This window comes from Pelodiscus sinensis, chromosome W (genome assembly GCF_052426305.1).
Source record: "Pelodiscus sinensis isolate ZL-2025 chromosome W, ASM5242630v1, whole genome shotgun sequence".
Classification (NCBI taxonomy): Eukaryota; Metazoa; Chordata; order Testudines; family Trionychidae; genus Pelodiscus; species Pelodiscus sinensis.
The window spans coordinates 5,621,583-5,649,556 of record NC_143084.1 but is presented as its reverse complement, the minus strand read 5'-3'; the positions used below and the strand labels follow the sequence as shown (position 1 = coordinate 5,649,556).

The 27,974-nt window shown below is 47.8% G+C and overlaps 2 protein-coding genes across 2 annotated transcripts; both read right to left on the bottom strand.

The window, feature by feature from the left end:
- Positions 1-10,962: 10,962 nt before the first annotated feature.
- LOC149520835 (uncharacterized protein F54H12.2-like) lies at positions 10,963-11,835 on the bottom strand. Its single transcript, XM_089775063.1, has one exon. It carries the CDS (start codon positions 11,833-11,835, stop codon positions 10,963-10,965), a length of 873 nt encoding a protein of 290 aa, XP_089631189.1.
- Positions 11,836-20,545: 8,710 nt separating this feature from the next.
- Positions 20,546-26,441, bottom strand: LOC142818412 (uncharacterized). Its single transcript, XM_089775074.1, is given in 2 exon segments — positions 20,546-22,576; positions 22,579-26,441. Coding segments are annotated over 2 exon segments (1,911 nt in total). The 5' UTR covers positions 23,291-26,441; the 3' UTR covers positions 20,546-21,377.
- Positions 26,442-27,974: the final 1,533 nt, after the last annotated feature.

Sequence of the window (27,974 nt, the reverse complement as noted above, 5' to 3'; positions counted from 1 at the left end):
GGGGAAAAGTGGAAAAAAGCTAAAAGACTAAGAAGGGTTATGGTAAAAAAAAATAAAAAAGCCAAAGCGTTTTTACGAAAAGGCTCCCCGAACCCGGAAGGGGGGCGGAGCGCCACCCCCCACCCGAGCCCGGAAGGGGAGCGGAGCGTCACCCCCTTTCCGAGCCCGGAAGGGGATTCGATCGCCGCCTCCCTCCCGAGCCCGGAAGGGGTTTTGCCCATAAACCCCCCAACCCCCGGTCCTGAGGAGGTAGAGGCTCCCGAACACCCCCAGGTGTATTTGGAGCGGGTGAGGCACTGGATAAGACAGCGTAGAGGCTTTAACGCTTACGAATATTACCAGGAATTTCGGTTTGCTAACCTGGACAGAATAGCGGGGTTCGCAGAGGCCATGGTCGCTATTGACGCCGCTATTCAAAATTTGCTAGACGATATTAATACCCAGGCGGGACCCGAGGATTTCGTACAGCTGCGCTTAGATGCCCAGGGCCTCAATCAGCCCCTCTTTTCTTTGAGGAGGCCTCAGGAAGATTTAAACACCGCAAATTTTTTGAATAACCTTGTTTCGGTGTTGCAAAGTAACGCGGCGCTCGTGGGAACAGGCGTTTTAAGACTAGTCATTACGATTATCAGAAACAGGGCGGGCGGGGTGGCGAGGTCCTTAAAAACCATCACGTACAGTAAAATCATAGAAAAAAAACCAAAACATTTAATCGACCTACATAACCAGGGAAATAACTTGTGCTTTGCCGGCAGCGTGCTGGGCCTGTTATCGAGTGAAAAACTTACAGATGCCCAATTACTAGAAGGGGCCAGGCGTCTTCACCAGGAGCTGGGGCTTTCGGCCCAAAAAATGATCAGTTTTACAGACGTGGGCTCTTTCGAGGAGCGCTTAGGCGTGACGATCGCCGTGCTGTGTCACGAAAAGGGTAATTGGCGCTTTTTTACAACCGGGGGCGCGCGCGACACCCCAAAACCGTATTTGTATTGTTGCACGACAAGCACTATTACAGCATTTTAAATATTAAAGCCTTTATAGGGGCGTCGTATTTGTGCAACTACTGTTACGCTACGTACAGTCACAAACACCAACACACCTGTAAAGGTCACTGTCGTACTTGTGACGGCGCCGAGTGTTGCGAGGTGGCTGCCGAAAGAAAGCGCTGCCCCGGCTGTAAGCTATTTTGCCGTTCCGAGGCCTGCTTAGACAGACACAGGGCGCTGGCGGCGGCCGGTAAAGTCGATTGTAACACCAGAAGCCTGTGCGATAAGTGCGGCTTCTACGTTGCTAAAAATCACCGGTGTAAAAGCAAAAAGTGCCCTCAGTGTTACCAAAAGACAGAGGCCGTGGGGGGCCACGAGTGTTACATGCGTAACATCTCGTCTCCGGAGGAGGGGAAGGACTATGTTTTTTACGACTTCGAATGTATGCAAGAAACGGGGGTGCATGTGCCAAATTATGTGTATGCCTTACACTTAAATAAAAAAGACAGCTGGGAGTTTAAGGGCATAGATTGCGTCAGCGAGTTTGTACGAACCTTTATAGACAAGCGCTTTAAGAACTACACTTTTGTCGCGCATAACGCTAAAGGTTACGATGGTTATTTTATTCTGAGACAGCTGATTAAGGAAAAAATGCCCGTCAGCCCCGTCACGCAAGGCGGGAAACTTATGTGCGTTACGGTAACGAATTTAAACATTAGGTTTATAGATTCTTTAAATTTTTTGCCCATGAAACTTAGCAAGTTACCCAAAGCTATGGGGTTCCAGGGTGTTAAGGGCTATTTTCCGCATTTTTTTAACAAGGTCGAAAATCAGAACTACGTGGGCCCCATGCCCGGTGTAGAAGCCTTTGGCGTAGAGTACATGATGCCTGAAGAACAAAAGGACTTTCTGAACTGGCACCGGCACCACCGCCAAAACACATTCTATCTGCAAAAAGAACTGCGCTATTATTGTCAAAAAGACGTTGAGATTTTGCGTGAGGCCTGTGACCGGTTCAGAAAAGAAGTCATGAGGATGACAAAAAAACAAATTGTTAAAAACCCCGGGCAAGATAACGAGGAGTTGGTGACTAAGTGCATAGACCCCTTTCAGTACCTCACGCTAGCGTCGATCTGCATGGCCATGTACCGGTTTAACTTTTTACAGCCGCGCACCATAGCCCTGCTGCCGCTAGACAATTACCATAAACAACAAAAAAGATATTCCACGCCGGCCATTCAGTGGTTGCTGTATGTCTCTCACACAGAAAACCTTTACATACAGCACGCTTTGCAGGGCGGGGAGCTTAAAGTGGGTTCCTACTTTTTAGATGGGTACGCCAAGGTAGAGGGTAAACCGACGGCCTTTGAATTTAACGGTTGTTTTTTTCACGGTTGTCCGGTTTGCTATTGTGAAAACGATTTCAACCCTCTGCTGGAAGTGACCTACGGCCAGCTGTACAACCGCACGATAATTAAGACCGAGTTTTTGAAAAAACAGGGCTTCGAGGTGAGGACCTTGTGGGAACATGAATGGAAGGCCATGCTAGCTAACGATAACCGGGTGGGGGCCTTTTTACGAGAAAAAAAGTTACCGTCACCTTTGATTCCCAGAGACGCCCTTTACGGGGGTAGAACCAACGCCATTTGCTTGTATTACAAGCCGCGGCCCGGGGAGCAGATTCATTACTACGATTTTAACAGCCTTTACCCCTTTGTTAACAAAACTAAGCGTTATCCCGTGGGACATCCGGTTATCGTGTATAAGGATTTTGGGGACATCAGACAGTACTTCGGTTTCGCCAAGGTTAAAGTGTACCCCCCGAGAGGGCTGTATTTTCCCGTTTTACCCTACAGGCTCGGCGGTAAGCTCACCTTCCCCCTGTGCGCCCTGTGCGCGGAAACAAAACAAGAGGCCCTTTGCGCTCACAGTCGGGAGGAGCGGGCTTTAACGGGGACCTGGTGCACGATAGAGCTGGTGGAGGCTTTAGACAGGGGCTACGCGATCGCTGAAATTTACGAGGTTTGGCACTTTAACGGCACCTCAGACACCCTGTTTTCAAACTATATTAAATTGCACCTGAGACAAAAACAGGAAGCCTTGGGGTTCCCTCTCTGGTGTACGGACGATGTGAAAAAAATACAGTATGTTAAACAGTATCGGGAAAAAGAAGGCGTGTGCCTGCGCCTAAATAAAATTAAGGTTAACCCTGCAAAAAGACAAATTTCAAAACTGTTTTTAAATTCCTTGTGGGGAAAATTTGGCCAACGGACAAATTTAACTAACACCAGCATCGTGACGAATCCGGACGAGCTCTTCAAGTACGTTTTTGTACCTTATTACGCCGTGTCGTCGCGCGAGTTTATCGACGACGACACGGCGGTGGTGTCGTGGAAGTACGAAAAGGAGCACTGCACCAGTTCGAGCAACACGAACGTGTTCATCGCTTGCTTCACCACCGCCTACGCCCGCCTAGAGCTCTACCGCCTCTTAGACTGCTTACAAGATCGGTGTCTTTACCACGACACCGACTCCATGATATTTGTTAGCAAAGAGGGAGAGTGGAACCCGCCCTTGGGGGATTATCTAGGGGAGCTGACCAGCGAAATACCGGAGGGAGAGCACATTGTGGAGTTTGTGTCCGCGCCTAAAACGTACGGGTACAAGCTATCCGGCGGGCACACCTGCATGAAAGTCAAAGGTATCACGCTCAACGCCGGAAATAGCAAAAACATTAATTTTGAAAGTTTAAAAGAGCTCGTCAGGGCTTACCCGGCGTGGGGCGCTCCAAAAGAGATCGTGGTACGACAGCCGGGGATAGTCAGGGTAAAAAAACACTGGCAGATAGAAACAAGAACTCTAAAAAAAACCCAAAAGGTCGTTTACGACAAAAGGGTTCTCGAGGAGGATTTCAAAACCTGGCTGTACGGGTACTAAATATAATGCAAAGCCCGCTTCGCTTCGTTCACCCCTTTTCCTGTCTGCTTTGCGGTCCTTCGAACTCTGGAAAAACCTTTTATATAAAGCAGCTGTTAGAAAACGGGGATAAACTGCTATCGCGCATGCCTGAAAATATTGTCTGGTGCTATAGCTGCTGGCAGCCGCTGTATAAAGAGCTGCTGCAAAAATTTCCACGGGTGACGTTTATGGAGGGGTTACCGGAAACTTTTAATGATGAACGGCTGTTTCCTAGCAATAAAGCGAATATGGTAATTATAGACGACCTGATGGAGTCTGCTTCTGAAAACGGCGAAATCGAAAAGGCCTTTACAAAATACGTACACCACAGAAACCTAAGCGTCATGTACATCGTGCAAAACATTTTTTGTCAGGGAAAAAAAAAGCAGAACGATTAATTTAAATACCAAGTACATGGTTCTTTTTAAAAACCCCCGTGATAAGCTGCAAATCACAACGCTGGCCCGCCAGATGTATCCCAGTAAAACGCAATTTTTTTTGGAGGCCTTTGAGGACGCTACCAAAAGACCTTATGGGTACCTGTTGGTGGATTTAAACGCTTCAACGCCTGAAGCCTACAGGTTGAGAACCGGGCTTTTTCCCCCCGACTGGCCCTGCGTATACGTGTTTAAAAAAGCTAATAAAAAATAGACGGTTGTACCAAGGGCCCCCATTTTTACAAAAGAGCGGGGTTCCGCGCGATCATGTCCACGCGCGTGCACAGAAACCTGGCTCTGTTAAGGCTTCTCATAAAAGCCAAGCCACAGCAAAGAAAAGCTATTCTCTGCGCGGCCTCTGACGACCTGGTGGCGGCCATCTCCGAAATAGCGCTCAACACTTTAAAGGGCAACGTCCCCCTCAAACCGCGCCAAATAAGCGTGCTAAAAAAAAAACGGCGGGCTATCAAAAAACTGAGCAATAAAAGCCTGTCCCTCAAAAAGAAAAAGCTCCTTGTCAAGCAGTCGGGAGGCTTTATCGGCCCCTTGCTGAGCTTTGCTCTCCCTCTACTGTCAGGCCTGCTAACCAGCAGATAAAACCACCCCCCGGCCCCAGGGCAGGAGCAAAGAATGGAGCACGCTGAAAAACTGTATCTGGTGCCTAGCCGCCAGCTGGAGCAGCTGAAAGGCGAGGAAGAAAACATCAGAACCACCGCCCCTCAGCATTTGGATACGGAAATGAAAGACATTCTTCAAAGAACCGGCCTCCCCGACTACGAGAAGGCGAAACTTTACGAAAGGGCTTTGCAAATATACCTGGTGTTAAACAGGCAGGGGGAAGCGGAAAAAACTAAAATAAGTCTCTGGCTCCCCGAGCCCCCGACAGAAGCGTCGGAGGAAAAGCCTCCCCCCGAAGCCGTCGGCAGAACCGAGGACTTTGTGGTTCGGGACGTGCTGGAGGGGGTAAACCCTCACTATAAAAAAAAAGCCGAAATGCTGCTACATAAACTCGGCCAGCATAAAGACATCGCCTCTTGGACCGCCGACAGGGGTTTTGTGTACCGGGGGACGCCCGTGGTCGGCTCTCACATGCTCGACTTAGTAAGGGGGGTAACGGGTCCTTATTCTTTCGCTAACAAGAAAGCTCCCAGGGGCTGGAAGGCTTTTATGAAAGCCTTGGCGGAGCTAAACGCCCCGACCGCCGTCGTGAGTCATGTTACCAATAAAGAATATTTAGACAGTGTTGTATATTGGGTTGTAGATATAGATCTTGTTGTTATGGTAACTGAGTAGGTCACTGGGGTCAGCCCAGCTAGTCTGGGCTTGTTCTAGTGAGTTCTGTGCTATGCAATAAAATGGACACTTGCACCTACTCCAGCTCTCTGCCTTTCCACTGATTTCTTCCTATGCTGTGAAACTCCCCACGACATAACAAGTGGCGACGAGGATGGGATACCTGTGCTGCCTCCAGCGACAAAAGAAGTTGAAGTCAATGTAAGAAAACAAACTCTTTTTGGCTGTTCTGGAAGGTGGGGGTAAGAACTGACTGCTACCCTGTGCAAACTGAAACTAAGATCAAGGAGCCCAGAGACTGGAAAAATAAAAAAAAAGGGGGGGAGTGCAGCAGCCATGGCTACACTTACAGGGCCACTGGGACCTTTTGAGGAAACTGTAGAGCAATGGCAGGTATATACTGAGCGTTTTGAACTGTTTGTTATTGCAAATGACATTAAAGAAGAGAAGAAGGTGCCAATATTTTTAAGTGTTGTAGGGGCTAAGACCTATTCTTTGCTACGCAGTTTGCTGCTCCCTGTTAAGCCAGAGACCAAATCTTACAGTGACATTGTGGAAATCCTGGGGTCACATTATGCTCCAAAACCACTGGTAATTGCAGAAAGGTACAGGTTCCATAGCAGAAACCAAAAAGAAAGTGAAACAATTGTACAGTTGGTAGCCAATTTGAAAAAGCTTGCTGAACACTGTGAATTTAAGGAGATGTTAAATGATGCCATACGTGACAGGTTAGTGTGTGGCCTGCACAGTGAAGCTATACGGAGGCGTCTGTTAACAGAAGCTCAGCTCACCTTACAGAAGGCCATTGATATTGCGGTCTCCATGGAACTGGCCACACAGGAGGCACAATACCTTAGTGCACCCCCTGGGGTGCATAAAATGTCCCAAGAACCTACTCACAAAACAGTGGGGAGCCAGGAATGTTACCGCTGTGGTAAGACAGGTCACCATGCATCAGAATGCTGGTGTAAGAACCTAGTGTGTCGACAGTGTGGAAAAAAAGGACACATTGAGCGTGCCTGCAAACAAAAGAAAAAGAGGCCTGTGGCCTGGCGGAACAAAAAGGAAAATCTGCATACCATCGAGCAGATGCCTGATGATCAAAGTGACACCTTGTCTGAAGAGGAAGCACCATGCTGTGTTTTGTCTTTGAAAGGGGGCTCCCATGAATACTGGGTAACCCCACTGTTGGATGGCAAACCGGTACGCATGGAAGTGGACACTGGTGCAGCAGTTTCATTGGTCTCAGACTCGGTGTATAAGGAAAAGCTGAAGCATCTTCCACTTAAGGCAACAAAGATCATTCTGAAGACATGTACAGGAGAAGCAGTACCCCTATTGGGCACTACTGATGTTAAGGTGGAACTAAATGGACGGACTGCAGAATTACCACTGTTTGTGGTGAAAGGCCATTACCCAGCCTTAATAGGGAGATCATGGCTTAGGAAGATCCCACTGGATTGGGCAGAAGTGCACCGGATAACGAAAGAAGGAACAGGTCTGACTGATATATTAAAGAGACATGCTGCTGTTTTTGGAGAGGATCTGGGAAGTATGAGGGGAATCACCGTGAAAATGAACATTAAACCTGGTAGCCAACCAAAATATCTGAAGGCCAGAACTGTGCCATATGCTATCAGGCCAAAAGTTGAAGCAGACCTGGAGCGCCTAGTCAAAAATGGAGTCCTAATACCAGTTACCCATAATCCATGGGCAACTCCAATAGTTCCAATATTGAAGAAAGATGGTTCTATTCGGATTTGTGGGGATTTTAAGGTCACTGTTAACCCTGTTTTACGTGCAGAACAATACCCCCTTCCTCGCATTGATGACATCTTTGCAGGCCTGGCTGGGGGACAGAGGTTCAGCAAGATTGATCTGAGTCAAGCATACTTACAGATGCAAGTTGATGAAGAATCCCAAGAGCTGTTGACTATTGTGACTCATAAAGGGCTTTATCGTTACTGTCGCTTACCCTTCGGAATAACTTCTGCCCCAGCCTTGTTCCAGAGAGCTATGGACCAGATCTTGTGTGGCTTGCCAGGAGTTCAGTGCTATCTTGACGACATCCTGGTCACGGGTGGAAATGAGGAGGATCACCTTAAGAACTTAGAGGCTACCCTACAAAGACTGGAAGAGTATGGACTACGAGTCCGTAAAGATAAGTGTGCATTCTTTCAGCCCTCTGTTGAATATTTAGGAAACATCATTGATGCTACTGGTCTTCATAAGTCCCCTTCAAAAGTTAAGGCTATTGTGGAAGCTCCACCCCCTCAAAATGTTAGTCAACTTCGCTCATTTCTAGGACTATTGAACTATTATGGAAGGTTTATTTCACAGCTAGCCACACTATTAAAACCACTTCACGAGCTCCTTGGCCAGAACAAGGTCTGGAAGTGGACTGACGCCTGTGATGTTGCATTTAACAAGGCTAAATGTGCATTGCTAAATGCAGAGGTCCTGACGCATTTTGATCCATCCTTACCTTTACAGTTGGCTTGTGATGCCTCCCCATATGGAGTGGGAGCGGTCTTGTCACATGTTATGCCCTCAGGAGAGGAGAAACCAATTGCTTTTGCTTCACGCACCTTAAGCACAGCTGAAACTAACTATGCGCAAATTGAACGTGAAGCATTGGGAATCGTTTTTGGAATTCGGAAATTTCACCAGTACCTGTTCGGACGGAAGTTTACACTTCTCACTGACCATCGACCTCTGACGGCAATTTTTGGTCCACACTCAGGTATTCCACCAATGGCTGCTAGTCGTATGCAACGATGGGCATTGTGGCTTTCAGGACACACACATGAGAGCAGATATTGGAAAGCCACTCTACATGGCAATGCAGATGGTCTCTCTAGGCTGCCTTTGCCAGTCAAACATCAAGATAGTGGCCAGAAGGAAATCTTTTACTTTGAGCAGATAGAGAACAGGCCCATCACTGCTGCACAAGTTAAGAGAGCAACTCGTGTTGACCCAGTACTCTCCCAAGTAATGGAACTAGTGATGCGTGGAACATCTCTACGGAACTCTCAGGTCTCATCTGACCTTGTCCCTTAAATGTCCAGGAGAACGGAGTTATCAACCCATTCGGGGTGCTTGTTGTGGGGAATGCGTGTCATTATTCCAAAAATACTGAGACAACAGATGTTAGAGCAACTACATTCAGGTCACTGTGGAATGGTGCGCATGAAAGAAATTGCACGAAGCTATTTTTGGTGGCCTGGTTTGGACAGTGACATTGAAGAGAAGGCAAGAGCTTGTATTTCTTGCCAGGGTGTGAGGAATGCACTTCAATTGGCACCTCTGCACCCATGGGACTGGCCTGAAAAACCATGGCAATGTATTCATGTTGATTTTGCTGGCCCATTTGAAGGTAGCATGTTTTTGGTGGTGGTAGATGCTCATTCCAAATGGCCAGAAGTCTGTATAATGCCTTCCACTACTGCTGAGAGTACTATCCAAAAATTACGGGGAATCTTCTGTCATTTGGGTATTCCTGAACAACTTGTGAGTGACAACGGTCCACAGTTTGTGTCTCAGGAGTTTGGAAATTTTATGAAAGCAAACGGGATCCATCACATCACTTCAGCACCGTATCACCCGGCCACAAATGGATTGGCTGAAAGGTTTGTCCAGACAATGAAACAAGCTTTGAAATCGGTTAGAGGACATTCACTCATACAAAAGAGTCTGGACACCTTCTTACTATCCTACAGAAACACTCCTCACGCTACAACCAAAGTGTCCCCGGCTTTTCTAATGATGGGACGTCAGCTACGCACGTGCTTTGATTTGCTGAAACCTTCAGAACCACAACAAATTGTGCAACGTCAGCAGGAAGGTCAAGTCATCAGGCGTGCATCCAGAGCAAAAGACCGAACCTTTAGTCCTGGACAGACAGTTTTGGCTCGGAACTATGTTCCTGGAGCTAAATGGGTCCCTGCCACTATTATTGCTCAAACAGGACCTGTTTCCTATACTGTCCGGACTGCAAAAAATCTCATCTGGCGGCGGCATGTAGATCAGCTATTGACAGGTTATTCCTGCCCCCAAGGCACATCTCCAGTTGAGTTGCCCGTCCTTCCCACTGCTGGTGAGCTACCATGTCAAGAATCACCTGCTCCTGACTCTCCTCCTCCATCACCACCAGCGGTGAACAATAACCTCCTCCCTGAGCAGGCTGATCCAACAGCCTCACCTGTTCCCACTTCAAGTTCCCAGCCCAGTGTCAGGCCTGCACCCATAACATCTTCAGGTGCGAGAACGCCGGATGTCCGCCGTAATCCACCTAGAGAAAGGAGGCCTCCTCAACGGCTGGACCTTTAGTTGAGATTAACTCACAGCTGGGAACTTGAGGCGTTCTACCCTCATTTCATAGTTAGTTTTTGTTTTCTTAAAGGGACATTTTTATTAAGGGGGGAGGAATATGTTGTATATTGGGTTGTAGATATAGATCTTGTTGTTATGGTAACTGAGTAGGTCACTGGGGTCAGCCCAGCTAGTCTGGGCTTGTTCTAGTGAGTTCTGTGCTATGCAATAAAATGGACACTTGCACCTACTCCAGCTCTCTGCCTTTCCACTGATTTCTTCCTATGCTGTGAAACTCCCCACGACATAACAGACAACCTTAAAGTGGGTCTAGAGTCGGAAGAGGTCTCTTCTCAGCGGCCCGCCGATAAAAAGCGGAAAATCGCTTGGTTAAAGGTGTAAAATAAAAAGCTCAACCACGATTCGGTTTTATTTTAGTGCTTTATTAATGCGCCTCTTTAAACTCACGACAAGACAAGCACGTCTGAACGTGCCGAAACACGTTCGACACGGGTTTGGGACCCCGCGACGCTTTTCCTTTTAAAAACCGCATCACCATGCGCTCGTTTGCCGGTAAATCGTTAGAGTACAATTTCAAAATCTGATCAAAAGATAAGCCCCTAGCCCGCTGCTTTAAAAAATATATACAATGATATCCGCAGGTCACGGCTAGCGGGTCCTGTAGCTGTCTCTGCTGAAACACTGTACGGCTAGCGTTCCGGTTTAAGAAAGCCATGATAGATTTAGGAAAAAACCCGCTGTTTGGGGGCAAACCGTAGGAATCAAAAAACTCTCCGTCCCCCCGCCTGGGTAAGTAAAGGGCCAGCCAGTGTTTCCCGGGCAAATGATGGGGGTGAGTGTTAACGATCAGCCCCGCGGGCCTTTCCACCACACGACCCGCTGGGAGCATATCGCTAGGAAAAAATCTAAAAATGAAGGGTCCTTCGATAAAAAGCGTATTATTTGGCCCGTGTTCATCGTTACATATAGTCAAACAGGACGTTTCTCCTGTGGTTCACTTCCAGCATGTTGTCGAACACGCCGTACACTATCATGTTAATAGTGGAGTCCAGCGCCGTAGCAAACCGAATTTCCGCTCTCAGGTTGCCGGTTTTAATCAGGGAATAATGGTCGGCGCCCTCCTGATCCGGGCTCAGGTCAAAAGCGAACAGCGTGTAACCCCGGGCAAACTCTTCGCGGTCTATTATAAGCGCTAGGTCTTTTCCGTGCTTCCCCGACGCCTGCACCAATTGCAGGTACTCCCTCACGCAGTTCCTGTTCTCAAAATCGGGCTGCAACGGCTTAGCCGGCACCTGCTCGCTGTCCACGTATAAGGCCACAAAATTAATGTTATAATGTTTAAAGTTAAAGGGGTTTTTAACGTAACTGCTGCTAAAGGCGTCGTTATCTACAAAGCCGATCACGAGCTGCTTGGGCAGCTGCCCCAAAAAAAGGTTTTCCTGGTTGCTGACGCGACTGCCGGCCGGTATGCTAAACACCTTTAGGCCCACGTGGTCTACCGGGTACTTAGCGTTGGCGGTCATGAGCGCCTCCGCGTGCCCCAAGCGAACCCCCGGCGTCACTTTTACCCGTTTTACAAACAGGGCTGCAGAAATAATATGCACTTTATAATTCTCCGCCGCGTTTCCGCTCATGAGGCAAAACGCGTCTTTGCTACGCGTTAGTTTAATTTTTAAGTCCACGCCGTTTAGCAAAAGCTTTTCTTGAAAAAACAAATCGCTGTGTAAAACCCCCAGCAAATCCAGCTTTCTGCTGTTGCTGGTTAGTTTGGCCCTGCGCTGGAAGCCCTCGTTTAGCACGCCCACCAGGGCGGTGTTTTCGAGGAGCCCCATTGTGTCTTTCTGAAACCCCCCCGCGGAAAACTGTCTTGAGAGCACCGTGGCTGTAGTTCAAAATCAACTCTATCATGGCTCTGTAAGGGTAACAGTTGTTGCTCTGGCTAATCAGCCGATTGCCCAGCGTAACGTCCAGCTGGTTAAAAAGGGTGGCGATGGGGTAGTTTGTCAGCGCCACCCACTCGTCATCATCCAGATCCGTGCCGTCTGCTTTTACCACCCGGCAACACACGTGCAGCAGGGTGTTGTTAAGATCCAAGTAATGATCTCCGTGTCCGGAAATAAAAAATTCTAGGGGGGCGTTCACCATTAAAGCGGACAGGGGCGGAATCTCCACGTAGTAACTGTTCTCGATGCTGGTTTGTGTGGGGGCTATTTGAAAGAGATCCAGCTCTGATTTGGCGCATTCTTCAGACCCGCAATGAATAAAAGACATTTTAAAATATATCCCTTTTACCGCGGGGCCCGGGGCTCTGTCTCTTCTTCTTCTTAGCACGCGTTTTAGTTCTGGGGGGCGCGGCGTTTCCCCGACGCCTTTTTTATTTTAAAGGGCCTGGGGGGCCCCGTGAACGGGAGGCGCGTCGCGGTTCTTTTGCGCCTCACCACCGCTAACCCCGAACCTTCCTGGGACCCGATTTTGTTCATGATGGCGCTGGTCACGTGGCTCACCACGTCCTTGGTTATGTTTTTGGCGGCGGTTTTCATATGGGGCTTAATTATTTCAAAGCCTCTTCTCAGCAGGGGGACGGCTTTCCTAAAAAGGCTGCGAAAAATTCCGCCTAAACCGGCCCCGTACATCACAGGTAATCTGTGATACCCCGGCAGGGCATACCCCGCCTGGGCTTTATAGTAGTTTCTATACACCGCAGGGTCCCCGTGGTTTTTTAAGATCCTCATTCCGCCGTTTTCCTGGGTCGCAGGTGTAGTTTAACGATCACCTTTCCGTAACTAAATAAAACATTTTTATTTCGATGGTTACAGTCCCAATGTGTTGCTTGCTCACGGGCACGTAATGCGGCTTGTCATAGGCGAGGGTAATAAATTCGTTATTGCTGCCCTGGGCGGGGACACAACGCAACAGCAGCACGTAGTGGTCTCCCACTAACTGATGTTCCACTATGTCCGTGTATACGTATAAAGAGTTAAACCCTCCCGTAATGTCGGCGGGGTGTGGCGCCACCTTGCAAGGCCTGCTCGGTATCATGCCCAAGAGCGCCGCCAGCTCCCCCTCGGCGGAAAAATAAGCCGTGCCCCCGGCGGTTTTTAACCAAACCCGCCTGGTCACCGGGTCGTAAACGAGATGCGCGGTTTGGTTCTCGGACTGCTTCTTGATGGAATCGTTGATGCCCTCTACTAAATGCTGAACGGAGGAATAATAACCGGGCTGCATTGTAAGACGTTGAATTTCTTTTTCCGAGGCTATCATAAACAGGGTCTCGTGAGACAGGGTATTCCACGAATGACAATAATGAATTTCGGATAAGGCGACTTCCCAGCGGCCGTTCAAATTTAAAGGCTTGGCCAGCTGTATGGTAAAATTGGAGCTGGTGTTCCAAGGAAAAACCACGGCGGAGGCGTTGCTGGGTAAGGTAACGTAAATGCCCCCTTTGGCCATCTTTTTTCCCCAACTGTATTAAAGGTCTAGCACGTGAGCCGCTTTTACCCAGCTGTTAAATTTATCAGGCCACCCTTTCCATTTTACTAAAAGAAGCTGGTTTTTACCCCGCCCTTTTTTGGCTAAAATTTTTTCTATCCTATACACGCGGTCCTGATTAGGGTTAACTTTTTGTAATTCTTCGGAATAAAAAGACCCCCTGACTTTTTCTTCTCCGTAATCTTTTAACGCGTACGCCAGTCTTGGCCCCCGCGATACGACATCGGTGACGATAAATATTTCGTCCGTAAAGGTCTGCTCGTAGCCCTTTTCAAACACCCCCTTTGTTTTAGAAATTCTCACGTGATCTCCTTTTTTAAAAAGGGGCGGCGCCGTTTTTATTTTAAAACTATCCCCGTAAATTGTTTTCCAGACGCTCAGAGCGTTAGCGGGCGTCACGTCGACGGGGCGTCTTTTTATGGTCCTGTGATAACTCCCGTTGTACCCGTCTAGAAAGGCCTGCAACACGTTAACGTACCGAAAGGTGTTATGGGCGGTAAAATACCTCCACATCTTGGATTTCAGGGTCCTGTTAAACCTCTCCACCACCCCGGCCTTCACCTCGTTATTGGTAACAAAGTGGTGCACTCCGTGTTGTTTTAGTAAAGTTTTTAAAGCCCGGTTTAAAAACTCTTTTCCTCTATCTGTTTGTAATTTTTGAGGCACGCGGCCTTGTTCAAAGACCGCTTTAAACGCCTTAGCTACTTTGGGCCCCGTTTTGTTTTTTAGCGACACCGCCCAGGCGTGCTTAGACAAAATGTCTATCGCTGTTAAAATATATTTACGGTCGTCGTTGTGACCTGCGTAGGGCATCATGTCGACCAAATCCGCTTGCCATTGCACGTCCACGTCGGACACCACGGTTTTATTTCTTTTAAACGTAATTCTTGCCGGCTTGTGTAAAGCGTAAGCATCTTGGTCCACGAGCCAGGCGGCGACCTGTTTTTTACTTAAAACAGCGTGCCGCCTTTTAGCGGCTTGATATAGGGGCGTCACGCCCCCAAAACTACCGACTTCCCCGGGAGAATAATACACCGCTTTTAGCCCAGCGGCCATGTCTAACCCCCGCACCGCCCCTCCGCTTGCTTTAATAAGCACACAGGCGCCGGGATATTTCTCGTCACTTTACAACATTTTTCTTTTGCTTTATTGAATACATAAGCATTTGGCCTACACGCATACACATAACGCTTTAATCAAAAAACAACTTTTTTTTGAACCCCCTCAACCCCACGACGCGTAAAAAGTGTCGGGGTTAATTTTGCCGATCCTTCTGCATGCCGAGCGGCCCGCCTTTATCATCACCTTTTTTGACAGGTTTATCAAATAGGTCGTGGGGTCTGTGCTCTCTGCTACCTCCCTGAGCGTTTTAATAACGTGTGCTACCGTTTCGGAGGTTACGTTTAGCTTATCCCATTTGTGCCCTTCGGCCATAATAATGTACAAAACCCGCGCGACATCCAACTTTGAAGCGATACGTCTAAGTTGGTAAAACTCCTCTGAGCGGTTCCAAAACAAAATGTTAAAATTAAACGGATTGGGGTATTTTTCCGCACACGGTGCGCAGGTTTCAAACATCACCTTTTTCAAACAATGGTAAAACACTTTTACTATCACGGCTTTAACAATATCATCCATAACCAGCTCTCTCTCGTCCTGGTTGTTTTCTTCGTTGCTTTTTTTTTTCTCCTCTGTGCTCACGCAAAAGCAGCAAGTGCATATCACGGCTACCCCCGTCCGAGTCCCGCTCTCGTCATCCTCTGAAGAGGTCAGCTGTTACAAACAAACACACAAAAAATTACATCTTTTTTTTTTGTGACCCTCGTTTTACCATAAAAATAAAGCCTTTTACCTCAATCACCCCGTCGTCCGTGTCATAACCCGCGTCGGCTTCCTGTTATTAAACACGAGATTTAACTTTTGTTGTTTAGAGCCGTATTTTATTTCTTTTCAATAAAATAAATTTTGCTTTTACCGTCTCTCGCTCTTCTGCCTCTGCTCCTGAATTCGGGGAGTTTATCGGCCCCTCAGACGGCGGCGGTGGGTGATTTTCCTTATCGCTCGCCCCGGCCTCGTATACTTTTTCTGTTTCCTCGGGACCCGTTGCCATGTATGCGCTTTCTCCTTCTTTTACAGTGGTCCGTGTTTCGGGGGCCATGTCCTTATACACGGCGTCTTCTTCTTCTTCTTCTTCCTCGGGGATCATCGCCTCGCGCGTGCTCTCTGCTTTTGGATCGCTAACCTCTAAAAATATAACATTAGTATCGCGCGACCGCTTTTGTCCGCCTTTTGCTACAAAACCCCGCCGAGCCGCTTACCGCTGTTTTCGGCTCTTCATCCGCCGTAGACGTCCTAGGGTTTTCCTCCGCGCAGCTCTTCTTCTTTTTCACGGGCGTCAAACTGCCCCACATTTTTGACTCTCTGTCTATAGGAATGTTTATTTGAGCCAGCGGCGTAGCCTTCAGGGCGCCCCAAAAGCGCTCGGTTTCCTTAACATCTGCAAAATCCTTTAGGCCGGCCATAGATCTGTTTTGGGGCCCGCCTGTAGGTCCGTGTCATTTGGTTTTAAAACTAACCTGCTTTTATACAAAATAAAAAACACAATAACGCCACCCTCTAACTTCTATTGGTCCGGCCTCGAGGGCGGAGATAAAATTCTATTGGCTCCGCCTAACAAATGTCTAGGCCTCTCCGGCCGCCCTCCGGCCATTCCCTCTTTCGGCCCCCGCGGGTCGAGGCGGGCCGCCCGAGAGCTCCCTTCTTTTTTCTTTTCTTTTCACAGGAGGCCCCCCCGAACCCCGGAAAAATGACGGCCCCGCCATCTTGAAACCCCGCTCTGTATAAAGGGGCGGGGATAGGTAATGTCATCAATGGGAGGGGCGGGTGTAGGAAACGTCAGGGGGAGGAGGGGACGTCAGGCCCTGACGTCAGGGGGAGGGCGGGTGTAGGTGACGTCAGGGGGCGGGGCACCTGTCAAAATTGCATGGTGATGAAAGGTATCGAGGCATTAACTACTTCCAGGTATGGGAAGATGAGTACTTCTTGTCGTCAGAGGAAGGCCATGACTACCGATAGGACCTTTGAAAATACCCTGGGGGCTGACGATAGCCCGAAGGGAAGGACCTTGTATTGGAAGTGGTCCTTTGCCACGGCAAAGCGTAAGAACCTCCTGTGGGCTGGATGGATAGTGACGGAGAATTTAATCCGAGGGTTCGGATGGGGGCCCAAAACCCCTACCAAATCAATTCCAGACACCCTTCTTAAGCAACCAGCTTTATTCAGGAATGCATTCCAGGGCAAAAATCTCCAGGATACTCAGGAAAAAGTTTCTGCAACTGCCCAAACAAAAGGCAAGGTCTTTTGTACTATCTTACATGGTAATTACGCCTCTTTCATTGACCACTTACAATTGCATGCATATACAGGTCATGCCCCTTTGCACCAAATTCCCTCCAATCATTATTTCTCCCCTCACAGTCCCTTTGCAGGCCTTACAACAGGTTCAAACCAGTTTCACCTGTCCCCTCCTTTTGTATACCTGTGTTCAAGCACGTACCTCTTTACAAAGACCAGACTGAACATCCAAGTCACACAGAGGTCACACTGACAACAAATTAAGTTTATCCTTCATTCCCCCCTTTGATCCACTTGTGGATCACAATTAATTTTAAGCATCCTTTCCCATTCATCCTCAAACGTGCAAGTGTCTTTGTAGTCTTTCTTGGGAGGGTTCTGTACATTTAGCAGAAGCATCTGTTGTACCTTGCTTTCTGCTACATTCTCTATCTTTTGTCAGCACCTTTTAATACAGCATAAGGCTAGCTGTATCATTATGTATATAGAGCATATTAAGACAAGGAACATCAATATTCTTCCCACCACTTTCTTCATGAGTTCGCTTAACTCTATTCCCAACCAATTCAAAGGATTCCAGTCTTGCAACTGCTCTCTAAATGTTTTTGTCTGGACAGACAACGTTTGGATTTCCTTTATCCTTGTGGTTAGGTTTGAACTCACATCAGAAACTTTAACACAGCACTCTGGGCCTATTAATCCACATACCCCTCCTTGAGCTGCTAGTAGATAGTCAAGAGCCAGTCTGTTTTGCTGGGTAAAGATTCGCAATTCATTTAAATTTTCTTGTACCACACCTAATGCCCCCTCTGTCGTATTCATGAATTTCTCCATAAGCAGGGACATTGTTTTTAAATCATGATTTGTTTTTGCCTGCCCTACCCATGGAATGGTAGTTTCAGCTACTGCAAGGGCAGTTTGTTCTATCCAGTTCCATGCTTTCTCCCAAGACCCGTCCCGCTTGTTCCTGATATGCCCTGGTGGCAAAGTGTCAACAATCCTTATAGCTGGTGCCACAAGACCGAGGTAACAAAACCCTGAGGCATTCTGCGGAAGCCTTTTATAGGCAAATTTACCGCATATCCACCAATAATTATACATGTTCCATGAGTCAGACTGATATATCATCATGGCTCGGTTCCCAAAGGTGGTGTTACCTTTCTTGCAAAGGTCTGTACTAGTGGTCCCTCCCCATATGGTTGTTATTTCTGGTTTGAATAGAGTGCACCAAAGGTTTGCGGTAGACATAGTGGAACCATTATGCCATACATGTGTCCCATCCGCCTTTGTTATAATGTGTGTACAGCTTGATTTCCCGACAAAGGTGGTACCTGTAAGATTCCTACATAGGGGGCTTGTACCACTAAATGATAATTGGATGCACCCAGTCTGGTTGAACCACACAGTTTGGTCATTTTGTTCCAGTAATGCATCACTTACTAGTCCAGTTTTGTTTAACGGAAGGGCACCTATTGGGTATCCACTATGCGCGCTTTGTGGTGCCCAGGCACACACCCAACAGTTAGTTTTGTTTGCGGCTCGTGCCATACCTTCTGCCAACTGCAGAAAGGTGTTACTACCAATACCAGTCCCCCCTTGGAGCCAAATAAGGCCTATACAAAGGAGGAACAAGAGTTTAGCCATTCTGCAGGGATTGTAATCCTTTCAGCGCTTACGCGGACGGAGGTTATAAGTAAATCTAGAGGAAGGAAAACAGCTTTCAGAAAACCCACCGTCCTCTGACAAAGTGCCAGTAGGGTCAATGGCAAGGTTGGGTGTAGATTCTTCTGAAGTGTCAACGTGACTAGTAGGACCAGAAGGGATCTGGCCTGTAGTGAGAGCATAGTGAACGAGGTCCAGGTCTTTGATTTCCGATGATGTATATCCCTCGTTCAGGAGAAGTGATTCAATGTCTTCCTCAGAAAGCGGTAGAAAGTCGTTCTCTTCTGGCTCTGGGCTGACAGGTCCAGTAGGAGGCGATATGTCGGGAGAGGCAAATTCACACAACTTATGAGGGTCAACGGTGCGGCGCACGTGGCTTGCGTGTATCCAAGAATCTCTCTCGGCTACCTTCACAGCCGTGTTGGTAGTCAGCAGGACCTGGAAGGGACCATTCCACCTTGGAGATAGGCAGTCTTTCCTCCGGAATTCTTTTATCAGGACCCAGTTTCCTGGTTGCACATCAAGGCAAGGCACATCAGTTGGGACAGGTAAGGCTTCTGCAACCTGAGAGGAGAGACTAAAAGCAATTTTAGACAGATGTATACAGTATTGAAGTAGTTCGTCATAACATTCAGACAAGTGGGAAGGATTAATTTTTCCAGGAGGCTCAAATCCAAGTAAAATCGGCCTCCCAAATAGGATTTCATGAGGGGTGAGACCATGTTTGCGGTTCGGGGTATTTCGGATATGCATGAGGGCAAGGGGCAATGCCTGTGGCCACTTTAGTCCAGTATCATAGATAATCTTGCTTAACTTCCATTTGATATCGAGGTTTCTTCTTTCAACATGCCCTGAACTTTGGGGATGATATGGAGTATGGAATCGTTGTTCTATGTGGAGGGCTCTACACAGATCTTGCAGGATTTTGGCCGTGAAATGGGTTCCTTTAGCCAAGTCAATTTTTAAAGGGATTCCAAATCTGGGAACCACCTCAGTAGCTAATTTCTTCACCACAGTAGTGGCGTCCGCTCGGCGGCAAGGGAAAGCTTCCACCCAACCACTGAACACACATACAATAACCAGACAATACTTGAACCCACAGGAAAGGGTTAACTCTATAAAATCAATCTGCAAATATTGAAAGGGTCCATAGGCCCAAGTATGAGCACTCAGAGTAGTCTTTTCTCCACCCTGGGTAGAGAACTTTTGGCAAGTAGCACAATTGCTGGTGATTTTAGTAGCAGCTTGGTGAATCCCGGGCACATACCAATGCTTCAGAATCTGGTCCGCTACCCCCCTTTTGTTCATATGTCCTAATCCATGGGTAATGGTAGCCAATTGGGACACCAACGTAGAAGGAGCCACAGGTCGTCCATCTGGTGAAAGCCAAATGTTATTATCTTGAATACGACACCCAGCTTTGTACCAGTTGTGTTGTTCCTTCTCAGGTGCCCTAGAATGCAACAGGGATAAATCATTTAGAGTCAGGGGAACAGAAACAGCAACCAGGATTTGAAATGGAGCTGGAGGTCCACAGGCAGCTGCATTCTTGGCTGCAAAATCCGCCCATCTGTTTCCTACTGATACAGTATCAGTTTTATCAGTATGAGCACTGCAATGCATAATAGAAATAGCAAAAGGTAATTGAATAGCAAGCAAGAGGTCATTAACAAGCGATCCATTAGAAATAGCGCTTCCCGAGGATGTTAAGAATCCTCGATGTTTCCAGATCTGACCTACAGAATGACAGATATTAAAAGCATACATTGAGTCAGTATAAATGTTAACAGATTGATCAGTAGCTAAAATACAGGCACGAGTGAGAGCAATTAGTTCAGCGGCTTGTGCACTCTTTATTCCTGGAAGAGAATGAGCTTCAATTATTGCATGATCAGAAACAACAGCATACCCGCTTATTAGGTTTCCCCTTTCATCCCTTTTACATGACCCATCAGTGTAATACACTAAATCAGGGTTTGACAAAGGAACGTCCCTTAGATCGATCGGATCGCGGGGTACAAGTGAGGTCCACCAATGCCAAACAATCGTGGGGTTCCATCTCATGGGGCTCTCCATCAGTAGGGTTAGGAAAAAGGGTGACAGGATTTAAAGTAGAACAGCGTACTACAGAGACATTCTGGGCTCCTAAAAGGGCTTTCTCATAGTTAGTCAGTCTTTGCGTTGACAAATGCTGGGTCTTAGTCTTATTCAACAAAGCTTGCACTGCATGGGGTACAGCAAGTGTTAGGTTGTGACCTAATACCAGACATTGACTTTTTTCTAATAGTACAGCAGCTGCGGCCACAGCTCTAAGACACGGGGGGAAACCCTTTGCTACTGGGTCAATCTAAGCACTAAAATAAGCTACAGGACAAAGGCGATTTCTAAACGGCTGGCATAATACTCCCGAAGTGACCTGATCCTGTTCATGGCAAAAAAGAGTAAAGGGTTTCTCATAATCAGGGAGCCCAAGAGAGGGTGGAGAGACCAAAGCAGCCTTCACTTTCTGAAAGGATTCTTCTTCCTCCTCTGACCACGGGATGGGAGCCTTCACCTTGTCACATGTCAGAGATACAAGGGGTTTTACAAGACCAGAAAAATTAGGAATCCATTGTCTGCAATAGCCAGCAGCACCTAAGAGAGACTGAACCTGTTTCTCAGTTACTGGGCGAGGGAGAGAAAGAACAGAGGTTATGCGTTTATCAGTAAGCTTTTGCCCTTCTTGGGATATGAGGTGACCCAAATATTCAACCTCTGCTTTACAGAACTGGAGCTTTGCCTTGGAGGCTTTGTGACCTCTCTTTGCTAATTCACACAGCAAATGAACAGTATCCGTTTTACATGCTTCATGATTAGGTGACTTACTGACTTACTTACTGCCCGTTACACCAATGGCGCATAGGGCAGCAACAAAGTCCTTCCACTTCTGTCGGTCGCAGGCCAAAGCGCCTATTGTTCCCCAAGTGTGATGATGGTCTTTTAATTCTTGTTCTACCATTCGGCGCCAGGTTGTTTTTGGTCTTCCTCTCTTTCTCTTCCCATCTGGTTTCCAGTGGAGTGCAATTTTCGTAATAGATCCGTCTTCTCTTCGTAACACATGACCTATCCATCGCCAGCGTTTTTTCATAATTATAGTGGCCATGTCTTCTTGTTTACACTGAGACAGTAGGTCTTCATTGGAAATTTTATTTGGCCAAAATATCCTGATTATTCTTCTAAGATTCTTGGTATGGAATGTAGACAATTTAGTAAGGTCTCGTTGTATCATACGCCAACATTCTGCTCCATAGAGAAGCACTGGGAGAACACAGCTGTTGTATAGTTTCAGCTTGGTGCGCACGCTGTACTTTGAGGATTTCCAGATGTTATTCATACTGATAAAGGCATTTCGTGCTTTACTCAGTCTATTCTGAATGTCTTGCTTACTTCCACCATCTGGGGTGATGATACTACCCAAATATACAAATCTATCAGTAAAAGGAAGATCGTTGTTATTGATCTTGATGGGGGTTTGTATTGTAGTGTTCAGAGTCATGACTTCTGACTTCTTCTGGTTTATCTTAAGGCCAACTTGTGAACTATACTTATTTAATTTATCTGTTTTATCTTGCATATGCCGATGAGTGTGAGAAAGAAGTGCCAAGTCATCGGCAAAATCCAGATCTTCAAGTGTAGAGAAAAGCGTCCATCTAATGCTGGTATGCCCCTCCTCAGTCGTACGTCGCATCACCCAGTCAATAACAAGATTGAAGAGCAGTGGCGACATTACGCAACCTTGACGAACTCCGGTCTTGACTTCAAACCATATATCGCTTCCTCCAACACAACAGCTATAATTTTTGTAGAAGCTCCTAATGAGCTTCACCATATGATACGGTATTCCATAGGCCCTCAAAATCTGCCATAATCTGTCATGATTAGGTGAGGCTATCAATAAATCATCAACATACTGAACAAGGGTAGACTCTTTTGGCAAAGAGATTGAATCAAGGTCCCTTTTTAACAGTTGTGAGAAAAGGGTGGGACTTTCAGTATATCCTTGAGGAAGTCTGGTCCAGGTCAGCTGCTCCCTTTATAGGAAAAAGCAAACAAAAACTGTGAATCCTTATCAATGGGAATGGAGAAGAAGGCTGAACATAAATCTATGACAGAGAAACATTTAGCACCTGCAGGGATAGAGGACAATATTGTTGCTGGATTAGGAACCACAGGAAATCTGGGGATAACAAACTGATTTACAGCTCTTAGGTCCTGCACAAATCTGTATATCTGTCTCCCTTGATCATCAAATTTCCCCTCCTTTTTGACAGGAAGTATTGGGGTATTACACACAGACTGCGTTCTTATGAGCACTCCTTGTTCCAACAGGGACGAGATTACAGGCGCTATGCCCTCCTCCGCTTCCTGGGACAAGGGGTACTGAGACACTTGAGGGTAAGGCCGGCCGTGTTTATACCTGATCCGTACAGGCTCTGCTGTTAACAGTTTCCCAACTTCATTGGAGTGAGAAGCCCACAAAGACGTTGGTACCTGGTCCAGTTCCACACTCTCCAGTTTGGAGTCTGGGTCTATACCTTGTCCATCTGTTGTTAACATCATGAGGAAATTTGGTGCCTGATTATGGGGTATATCAACAAAGACCCCTTCAGGGGAACAATAAATTGTAGCATTCAATTTACACAGCAGATCTCTACCCATCAAGTTTACAGGCGTACTGGGAGATAACAGAAAGGCATGTTCCTTTGTCAAAGGCCCAATGGTTAAGGAACACGGTTCACTCATTGCATGGGGTATAGTTACTCCCCCCACCCCCACAGCATTTACTATTTCTCCAGTTCTGGCCAGACTGGGAGCTTCATCCTCTCGTATTGTGGAAAGAGAGGCACCAGTATCAATTAGAAATTCATGTTTGTTTCCATTAACGGAAAATGAAACTAAGGCATCGGGTGTAGCAGAAAGAGAGACAGAAGGTAACAGAGAGCATTGCAATGTTTTATCAATAACCTCTGGGCAGAGTCAGAACGGATTACTCCTTTGTCGGTCCTCTGGAGGGTAGCCTCTGTTGGGTGCACCTGCTGGAAAGGGGTTAGTATTGGGCCACCTCTGTCCTTGTGACGATGGTCCGGACTGTCTGTTGGGGCCCTGGTTAAATCTAGTTTGTCGTCTTTTACGGCATTCATTTTTCCAATGGCCAAACCCACCACAGTAATTACACACATCATTAGGTTGGGGGCCACGCCGGGGTCTGTTTGGGCCTTCCCTCTGACCTTTTGGTTGCCCGTGGCCTTGTAAATCTTGTATTTGTAGTGCCATTAGGGTATTTGGGTATGTCTACACTACCCTCCTAATTTGAACTAGGAGGGTAATGTAGGCATACCGCACTTGCAAATGAAGCCCGGGATTTGAATTTCCCGGGCTTCATTTGCATAAAGCCGGTCGGCACCATTTTTAAATGCCGGCAGTTCAAATCCCGTGCCGCGCGGCTACACGCGGCACGGAGTAGCTAGTTCGGATTAGGTTTCCTATTCCGAACTAGCTGTACTCCTCGTGGAAAGACCCCAGGTCTTTTGCCAATGTTCGCTGTAGCATTTTTTAGGAGACTTCTGACCGCTTTAGAATTACTGGACTCTGAGCGTGCTCACAATCCGAAGTTTTATTGGCCAGGTTGACATTTCCCACCGCCCCTGCAGAGGTGTGAGTATGTGCGGGGGATTCAAATTAGGCTGGTGCAGCTGAATGATTGGTAAGCAATATTTGCTGATGCTAGGGCAGGTTGGTGGGAAGGGGAGCCAGGAAATTGGGGTCCCACAGGTCCAATAGATCTTCAGGTGGGTCTGGCAGCGGAACTGGTGGTTTTGAGATGGATGGGTCGATTCCGCTGGGCGCGCTTGGTGTTGGTGTAGCAACGTACGGAGGGGGACAAACTTCAGAGGAGTCAGATTTCTCCTTTATGTCTGCCAATTGTTTTTTCAGTTTTTCATTTGAGTCCTTTAGGCTAGCCATTATGGATTTCTCTCTTAATTTAGAGGCCTGATCATCCCAGAGGTGCCAATAATTCATCTGGGAGGGGTGACTGGACTCTAAGACACCCTTTAAATAATTTCATTTCTCTAATTGAAAGGTACCTTGAACTGGGAATTGTAGTTCTGATTCTACATAAGTATATTGATTCCACGCGTGTGTGAGCTTTACCAGCCTCCTGAGCTTAAGACCTGCTGGCAATTTCCCTGGCTGACTATAAATCTGCAGCATTTTCCCCAATGGGGTTTTTGGATCTATCTTAGATCCTTTATTCCCCATAATCCCTGTCCTATTACCTATAAGACAGTTCCAATCCGGCACTAACCTGCCTTCCTCTCAGCTTCAAGCCTGAGCTGACCCTGTTTCAGTGTCTTCCCACTGTCCCCTTTAAACAAACTTATTCAAAAAAAAAAAAAAGAAAAGAAAAAGAAAAGAGAAAGACTTACAGTTGCTTGGGAAGGATGTTCTTAACGTAGGGTGGACGCTTACCGCCAGTGAAAGCAGCCGTTCAGGACAAGGAGAGAGGAACGGAACAGTGAGATTTTTTAACACGGATCTCTTACCGATTTGTATGGCGCCTTTCTGTTCAGTCTCTCCGGTCCAGCTCGTCACAATCACCTGGTGTCCCGAAGCATCCCACTTCTAACACCATAAATGACGGAGAATTTAATCCGAGGGTTCAGATGGGGGCCCAAAACCCCTACCAAATCAATTCCAAACACCCTTCTTAAGCAACCAGCTTTATTCAGGAATGCATTCCAGGGCAAAAATCTCCAGGATACTCAGGAAAAAGTTTCTGCAAAGTTTCTGCAAATGCCCAAACAAAAGGCAAGGTCTTTTGTACTTTCTTACATGGTAATTACGCCTCTTTCACTGACCACTTACAATTGCATGCATATACAGGTCATGCCCCTTTGCACCAAATTCCCTCCAATCATTATTTGTCCCCTCACAGTCCTTTTGCAGCCGTAACAACAGGTTCAAACCAGTTTCACCTATCCCCTCCTTTTGTATACCTGAGTTCAAGCACGTACCTCTTTACAAAGACCAGACTTAACATCCAGGTCACAGCAGGGGTCATACTGACAACAAATTAAGTTTATCCTTCAATAGGGACATGGAAATAGGCGTCCTGGAGGTCGAGGGTGGCAAACCAGTCTTGTGGCTCTAACGTGGGGATTATGGTAGCTAAGGTGGTCATTTTGAATCGTTGTTTTCTGAGGTATTTGTTCAAATGGCGGAGGTCTAGGATGGGACGCCACCCTCTGGACCTTTTCTGGCTGAGGAAGTAATGTGGAAGCCCCTGTTCCTGAACTCGTTTGGGACTGACTCTATGGCACCCAGAGAAAGAAGGCGGTCGACCTCTGCTCGGAGGAGGGCTTCGTGAGAGGGGTGGGAGGGGTGGTGGGTGGAATGGATGTGAAGGGAATAGGGTAGCCAGTTTGGTGATTCTGGCCCATGGGTGGAAAAAGGGCCTCAATCGGTGGTGAAAGAGTTGGGTCGGATGATTCATGGTGCTGCCTGTGACTGTTTGCTCGCCCCCAACCAAGGCATCAAACCTGTTGCTTGTTGTTGGGAGGCATGTCTGTCCTGCCGTTTGGGTTTCGGCATTGCTGGGGCCTTTAGCGCGAGCGTTGGTTGTCAAAGGACCTCTTCTGCTGATGCCATTGGTGTCTAATGTAGGAGTAGTCATATCTGCATTGGTATGGGGGAATACCGGCGCCTCCTGAAGGGGGGGGTGTACATCCCCAGTGTTCACAGGGTTGTTCGGGAGTCCTTAGAGGAGTGTAAGATTGTGTCCATGTTCTCTGCGAAAAGCTTGTCTTTGTCAAAGGGTAAGTCCTTGACTCTGGCCTGCAACTCCTTTGGCACTCCCGCCACTTGAAGGTAAGAGGCTCTCCGCATAACGATGGCAGTGGCAGTAGAGCGTGTGGCAGTGTCAGCGACATCCATGGCCATTTGGAGGGACGTTCTTGCTGATGTGTAGCCCTCTTGGATTACTGATTTCAGGATAGATTTCTTTGAATCCGGAAGGTGATCCATAAGGGGGGTGAGGCGTGAAAAGGTGTCAAAGGTATGGTTAGATAGGTGCGCCGAGTAATTGGCGATTCTAAGGAGTAGCGTTGCTGATGGGTAGACCTTCCTGCCTAGAAGGTCTAGCCTCTTTATGTCCTTGTCGGAGCCCTGTTGTTTGAGGTGTGGGGCTCTAGCCCTCTGCTGGGCTGTGTCGATGACTAAAGAATTAGGTTGCGGATGTGCAAAGAGGAATTCCATGCCCTTTGGGGGCACAAAGTATTTCCCGTCGGACCGTTTGTTAGTTGGAAGAGCCGACGCCAGAGCATGCCATATTTCATCGGCAATTTCCAGGATGCCCTCATTGAGGGGAATGGCCAGGCGTGACCTGTGCTGTGGCTGGAGGTTTCTGAAAAGCTTGTGTTGCTTGTCCTTGAGCTCCTGCAACAGTATCTCCTGCGTGATCGCTACTCATTTAAACAACTCCTGAAACTGACGGAGGTCATCCGGTGGAGAGCCCTCGCCTGGCATGACTGCCTCGTCTGGTGGGGACGAGTCTGGTATAGAGGTCCCCGCTGGCTGGCCCGCGAAGGGGGTGTGCTCCAATTCCAATGGGGGATGAGATGGTGACACTGAATGTTGCAGAGGAGTGAGGGAAGTCCGAATTGGAGAGTGACTGGGTGAGACATAGTCGTAGGCAGATCGTGATCGGTAGGAATACCTGCTGCGAGAATCTCGGGAGTAGCGGTCGCTGCGGTGGTATGTACCATGTCGCGGTGAGCGTCTGTGGTGATAGTGAGAACGAGTGCGATATCGATAATGGTGTGGAGAGTAAAGCAAACAGGAGTGGATGTCTGATGCCCTGGAAGAAGCAGGAGATGCAGAGAGCTCCCTGAAGTGACATCTCTGGTGAGAGGGTCCAGCAGCCAAGAATTGGGACGGCAATCTGGAAGAGGCATGGGGAGACCTATGCTAGTTGGCATAGCGACGTGGAGAGCGCGGCGCCGGAGGAGAGGGGGACGGTGCCGGGGAGAAGAGAAAGGAGTGAGAGCACCTCCAGTGCGGAGAGACCAGAGGAGCGGGGCTCAGAGCTCCTGGTCTTGAAGCATGCGCTGAAGCGCTAGCCAGCGCTGTGCTGCTCGGTGCCGGCGGCTCAGAGACCGCAGCAATTGGTGCCATGCTGGTGGTAGGTTGGGTCGGCGACGTGTGCTCCGGCACTGCATGGTGGCTCAAGAGCGGTGCAGGTGCAGGTGCCGGCGCCGTAATATTCGGCTCCAAGGGAGCCCTCGCTGATGGCTCAGCACTCGGTGCTGGCGGCAGAGAAAGAGCCTGAGGCAGGGCTGCCTGGGGTGCCACCATTTGTGCAGGCTCCCGTGGCCGCTTCGGCTTGTGCGCCGTTGAGGTAGGGGGACGTGGCTTTGCGGTGCCAGAT